This window comes from Nansenia antarctica (genome assembly GCF_963989245.1).
Source record: "Nansenia antarctica genome assembly, chromosome: 4".
Taxonomy (NCBI): domain Eukaryota; kingdom Metazoa; phylum Chordata; class Actinopteri; order Argentiniformes; family Microstomatidae; genus Nansenia; species Nansenia antarctica.
In genome coordinates this window covers 76,111,761-76,118,132 of record NC_137689.1, presented here as the reverse complement: position 1 = coordinate 76,118,132, position 6,372 = coordinate 76,111,761, and the positions used below count along the sequence as shown (strand labels likewise).

The window sequence follows — 6,372 nt, the reverse complement described above, 5'->3', positions numbered from 1 at the left end:
CAGAGTGCAGCAGCTTGCACTGGGCCTGGTCTTCAAGATACGCTACACCACAAAGACACCCAAGTACCTGTCAACATACTTCCAAAAAGTGAACAACGTCCACACATACAACACCAGAGGAAGCTCCACGAACCACGTTCAACCGCGTTGCACCACAAACAAGGGGTTAAACTCGTTTGCAAACTATGCAGTAAAAATGTGGAACACCCTTCCTATAATCTTAAAGGAGTGCAAAACACTGCCCACCTTCAAAACCACTCTCAAAAAACATTTACAGGAGGCTGCAATCCGTAACTGGACCCTCTAAATCAAAAATCAGATTAAAAGACTACACCCCCACCTGGACTACCCTCTATATATTCTTGTGGTTTTGTTGTTATGTCTCCCACACCCCCCCCCCCCACCCGAAATACCCTCTGCACATACTAGTTGTTTTGTCCCACCCCCCTACCTGGTCTACACTCTGAGCAAACGCAATGTTATTATGTCGCCCCCCCCCCCTCCCCCCTGCCTAAATCTACTGGTGTTTTTGTACCCCCCCCCCCCCCCCCCCCCCCCACCATGACCACACACTGTACATACTTGTTGTTTTGTCCCCCCGCCCAAACTACCCATTGTACATATTATATGTCTGTCCCCCTTTCCGAACTACCCACTGTACATACTTTGTGTTTTGTCCCCCGCCCCCACCTGTGGTGTATGTCCCCACCTGTCCTACCCGCTGTACATACCTTATGTTTTGTTGTATTGTTCTTCCCATATTGGATGTATGTTTATCTTGTAGATAGTACTAGTTATTTGTCTGTATTATCTTGTAGATAGTACTAGTTTTTTTTGTCTGTCTTACATGTAACGATGAATTGAGAATCAAGGACCCCAATTGAAATAAGCCAGTGGCTTTCTTGGGTTTTTATCCTGTTAGTTGACCTTGTATGTAATATGTACTTTCATGTACCTACTTCTGCAAATCTTCTAATAAAGTTTTCAATCAATCAATCAATCAATGTTTGTTTTGACAAAACATCGCCCTGTGATGCACGGCCTACACCCAAAATGTTAACATTATGTTTTTTTCCTGTCTAATTGTTGCCCCTGCGATGGTTCTACCAATATCTCTCCAAAGTTACGCCTATATAGACCCTACACTTTTTCCACATTATTTCCCCCGGAATCTAATGGAAGTAATGGAATTACTCATAAAGAGGATCCACTCTTGACATGTTTCACCTGTGTGAAGTAATTCAAAGACCCCACTGTTTACATTTGTGTGTTTTATTTCTATTGAAATGTTTACATCCCAAATGCTTACAATTATCATCGCTAGGCTATTCCAGTAGGTCTATTTATTGAGAAAATGGGTTCTTCAATTAAGCGGACAACTGTCCGTGTTACACCGGAAAAGACAACGGTTGTAATTAAATGAAACACCAAACCTCTCTTCCGGTCTCTTTCCACCAACCGCCAGGGAGAAAATGGTGAGTGGAAACCTCTAGGCGAGCTGCATCTGTAAACATCTAGTTCTGTAGCAGCTCGTCTGGCCCGAACGTGTCGTTTTCTACGAGTTGCAATAACCGATAATGATACGAGTCCGATATTGTTCATGAAGAGGTTCTAGATTCACTACGAAAGTATTCACTAATACTATCAATGTAGCCCAATGGTGGCTAGCCTAGCCATGCTAAGCTAGGTCTTCTCTGATTCCTCAACTAACTATTTCGTTGCAAGACACAAAAGCAACAAACTATCTCTGATGTGTATCTGATCCCTGTGTTCTAACTAGCCAGCGGTGTTTAGGCTGGTAGATAACATGCTGGTGGACATCTGTGTGTAGGCATAGCTAGGCTAGCCATGGAGTTATGAATGAATGAATGGTCTTTATTGTCATTGATACAGTACAGGTACCAAACAACGACATTTGGGAGGGGGGGCTCCCCTGGTGCTAGGAAAGAAATACTAAAAACAAGAAGGGAAAAGAGCTGGTTTACATAAATAAAGGCTATGTACACTATCCACTATACTACTGTACAGATAAAACACTGTGCTGTACTCTATGCTATGCTATACCTATTCTAACATTTCCTATTCTCTGAACCTTATGTACCCGAGGGTTGTCATATTGCACATAGTGTTATTGCACATTCATTTAAAGTGTCGCAGTTTGCAGGTTTAGAAGGTTCACAGTACGGTGAACATGTGGAAAGCTGACCATGGTGGAGAAAACCACGTCTTAGGTTTATTGCTTGGCACAGCGACCCACAGCGTTTCAGCCACTGATTTCCTCTCCAGTGACACGGGACATGACGTAGCAGAAAGCAGGTGTGATGTTAGGGTGATGTAGCAGAACGCAGGTGTGATGTTAGGGTGATGTAGCAGAACGCAGGTGTGATGTTAGGGTGATGTAGCAGAACGCAGGTGTGATGTTAGGGTGATGTAGCAGAACGCAGGTGTGATGTTAGGGTGATGTAGCAGAACGCAGGTGTGATGTTAGGGTGATGTAGCAGAACGCAGGTGTGATGTTAGGGTGATGTAGCAGAACGCAGGTGTGATGTTAGGGTGATGTAGCAGAACGCATGCGTGATGTTAGGGTGACATGAATGTCACCGGGCTGAGTCTTGTCAATGATGTTTACAACAACAAATGTCTGAACATATGAATTCCAGTGATTCTACACGTTTGGCTGAGACAAGACTTTGGTGTTGATGAAAACTGCAGTCCCGGTGGAATCTACTGTTCTTGAGCACCAGACTGTGTGTGTGTGTGTTGGTGCTCTGCAGCAGTGAGTGTCTGTCTGACCTGGTCCGTGTGTGTGTGTGTGTGTGTGTTGGTGCTCTGCAGCAGTGAGTGTCTGACCTGGCCCTGGTGTGTTTCAGACGAAGGGGACCTCGTCCTTCGGTAAGCGGCGTAATAAGACGCACGGTCTGTGCCGTCGCTGCGGCTCCAAGGCGTACCACCTGCAGAAGTCGTCCTGCGGGAAGTGTGGCTACCCCGAGAAACGCAAGAGGAAGTGTGAGTACCCGACTACCCGCCCCTATACCTCTCTGTCTCACTCTCTGTCTCTCTCTCTCTCTGTCTCTCTGTCTCACTCTCTGTCTCTGTCTCACTCTCTGTCTCTCTGTCTCACTCTCTGTCTCTCTGTCTTGCGCTGTGTCTGTCTCTCTCTCTCTCTAGCAGAAACCCTAGGTTGAGTCATTTCCTGTTGAGCTGTAGCTTCTCTCAGCTGGTTCTTGTCATAGTCCAGCTTCAGTGGCCAATAAATGTGGTGTTCAGAGTCCTGTCTTGTCAATGATGTTCACAATACAAATGTCTGAACATATGAATTTCAGTGATTCTATTTGTTGGCTGAGACAAGACGTTCACGTTTCTGAACAAGACACATTGTGCAAAATACGCTCACAGACTGGTCCCAGACCTGTGGGGAGATGCACACCAGTGGGGAGATACAGCGCTGGTCGTTCTATCGGCTGCTTGTTCCAGAGTAGGAGGAGCTACAGATCTGCTGCTTGCATCTTCATCAGAAAGGATTAGTTTGAATACTTCATAATGTGTCTGCACAGCACCGTGTTCAGATGAATCCACTTGAATAAACCGTCTGCCTGTATGACTTGGTAGCCTGTAGGTAGCCTGTAGGTAGCCTGTAGGGGTGTGTGTATCCTGTGTTGACCTGTGTTGTTGTGTAGATAACTGGAGCGCCAAGGCCAAGAGGAGGAACACCACCGGGACCGGACGTCTGAGGCACCTGAGGGTCGTCTACCGCAGATTCAGGTGAGCGGGGGGGAGGACCCTGGGGGGAGGGAGATCATGGTGGTTCTTATGGGCAAATGTTGTCTTGGCTTTGATTCAATCATAAAAACAAAAAAGATGGCAGCTGAAAGTCGCTTACCAATGATGTCACTACATAAATGTCTGAACAAATGAGATCACAGTGATTTCAACTTTGTACTGAGGTCAGCTTCGTTGCCTGAACAGTGTTATGAACCTGGGTTATGAACAGTGTTATGAACCTGGGTTATGAACAGTGTCATTAACAGTGTTATGGACCTGGGGTCAGGTTGAGAGCCTTCTGTGAGGCTCGTTGGCCTGTGTTGTGGATATAACAGCTCTCATATTTCCTCTTGTCTTTTACAGGAACGGGTTCCGGGAAGGGACGGTCCCCAAGCCCCGGAGGGCTGCAGTGGCTGCCTCTAGCGCCCCCTAGTGGCTGCCCCTAGCTCCTAGATACACTGTGGTTCAATAAATGTGCTGTTGATAATGATTTGTTTTGTTTTCTTTCAATGAGCAAACTATTTTGTAGCAGTTGGGGGAAGAAAGTGATGTTGACAGGGTTCCACGGGTCCTTGAAATCCTTGAAAGTTTGTGAATTTGAGAGAAAAAAAATCAAGGTCTTAAAAGTTTTAGAAAATAGACATGGGTCATTGAAAGTGCTTGAATTCCCCTCTCTCTCTCTAAATTATATATATTCATTTATTTTTACTTGGCTTGTCAACCTCTATTGCTTAACTTTACACATATTTCATCATATATTGTTTTGCTGTGCTGTGGTAGAGAGCCTCTTTTTAACTGTAGCGGATAGTTCCTATTATATAAATTCTCATCTACATCTGTCTCAAACTATCATTGTTACGTCACATGACACCAGTGTAAGAGAGTCACATTCTTAGGCTGGTTCCTGACATGGCACTACAGCGATAGGCTGGGATGGGATAGTGGTGGCCTTGGCCTAATGGATAGTGAGTTGATCTGGTGATCAGAAGGTAATGAATGAATGAATGGTCTTTATTGTCATTGCTATAGTACAGGTACCAAACAACGAAATTTTAGGAGGGGGGGCTCCCCTGGTGCTAGGAAAGAAGAAAAAAAAACACAAGAAGGGAAGGAGCTGGTTTACATAAATAAAGGCTATGTACACTATCCACTATACTATACTGTACAGATAGACGACTAGGGTTGTCATATTGCACATTCATTTAAAGTGTCGCAGTTTGCAGGCTAGAAATGTACATATTTGTGCCTCAGCACTACACCTGCTTTTTTCAGTCCAGCAGCTGCCATCAATCCGTCCAGACTGTCCAGGGCCCAGAACCTAGGTCTTTGCTGTGTTCAGGGCCTGGATGGCCCTGGGGTAGAAGCTGTTCTTCAGTCTGTTTGTCCTTGCGGCCATGGTCCTGTACCGCCTTTTTGTAGGGCAGCCGGGTAAAGTGTTCGTACCCAGGGTGGGTTGGGTCTCTGGAGATCTTGGAGGCCTTCCTGAGACAGCGTGTGTTGTACAGCTCTTCCAGAGGGGGGAGGGGGAGCGCCGGTGATCTTCTGGGCTGTTCTCACGACTCTCTGTAGCGCATTTCTCTCCGCGGTTGTGCAGCTGGAGAACCAGTTGCAGATGCCGTAGGTGAGGATGCTCTCCACTGCGCCGCGGTAGAAGGCCACCAGTATCTCCTGCTTGTTGTGTTCCTTCCTGAGGACTCTCAGGAAGTAGAGCCGCTGTTGTGCCTTCTTGATGGTGGCTACTGTGTTTTTCTTCCAGGACAGGTCATCCTGTATGTGCACCCCCAGGAATCGGCGGGTTGAGACTCTCTCCACGCTCTCTCCGTCGATGAGCAGGGGCTGGATCTCAGATTTTTTCCTCCTGAAGTCCACGATGATTTCCTGGGTCTTTGACTTGTTCAGCAGCAGGTTGTTAACCTTGCACAGCTTGCTCAGCTGCTCTACCTCATCCCTGTTCGCCGCCTCGTCCCCCCCCGAGATGCAGCCCACCACGGTGGTGTCGTCTGCAAACTTTACGATGGAGTTGCTGGGGTGGACGGGGGTGAAGTCGTAGGTGTAGAGGTTGTAGAGGATGGGGCTTAGCACGCAGCCCTGGGGGGACCCAGTGCTGAGTCTGAGGGCTGTGGAGGTGTGGGAGCCCACCCGCACCCTCTGGGGGCGGTCAGACAGGAAGTCCTTGATCCATGCACATATAGAGTGTGATAGTCCCAGGTCTAGTAGTTTGGTCACTAGCCTGTCTGGAAGGATGGTGTTGAAGGCAGAGCTGAAGTCCACAAAGAGCAGTCTCGCGTAGCTGTTTCCCCTCTCCAGGTGGGATAGAGTGGCGTGGAGAGTCGTCGCGATGGCGTCCTCTGTGGACCTGTGGGCTCTGTAGGCGAACTGGTATGGATCCAGGTTGGGCGGGAGGCGTGTGAGTATGTGGGCCCGGACTAGTTTCTCGAAGCACTTCATGATGATTGGTGTGAGTGCCACCGGGCGGTAGTCGTTTAGGCAGCTCACCGTGCTTTTCTTCGGGACTGGGATGATAGTTGAGGTTTTCAGGCAGGGTGGGATGGTGGCCTGGGACAGGGACTGGTTGAAGATGTTGGTGAAAACCCCGGCCAGCTGGTCGGC

General features: G+C 47.6%; 1 protein-coding gene across 1 annotated transcript; it reads left to right on the top strand.

Annotated features, from left to right (window-relative positions):
* The first annotated feature begins 1,408 nt into the window (after positions 1-1,408).
* Positions 1,409-4,249, top strand: LOC308156630 (large ribosomal subunit protein eL37-like). Its single transcript, XM_080530017.1, has 4 exons — positions 1,409-1,475; positions 2,871-3,006; positions 3,678-3,762; positions 4,126-4,249. The coding sequence occupies exons 1-4, from the start codon at positions 1,473-1,475 to the stop codon at positions 4,193-4,195; spliced, it is 294 nt and encodes a 97-aa protein (XP_080386143.1). The 5' UTR covers positions 1,409-1,472; the 3' UTR covers positions 4,196-4,249.
* Positions 4,250-6,372: the final 2,123 nt, after the last annotated feature.

Excerpts from the sequence above, each read along its gene's own strand:
- LOC308156630 (XM_080530017.1), top strand. Across the intron at positions 3,007-3,677 it reads CGAGAAACGCAAGAGGAAGT|ATAACTGGAGCGCCAAGGCC; the intron begins GTGAGTACCCGA and ends GTTGTTGTGTAG. Across the intron at positions 3,763-4,125 it reads GTCGTCTACCGCAGATTCAG|GAACGGGTTCCGGGAAGGGA; the intron begins GTGAGCGGGGGG and ends TGTCTTTTACAG.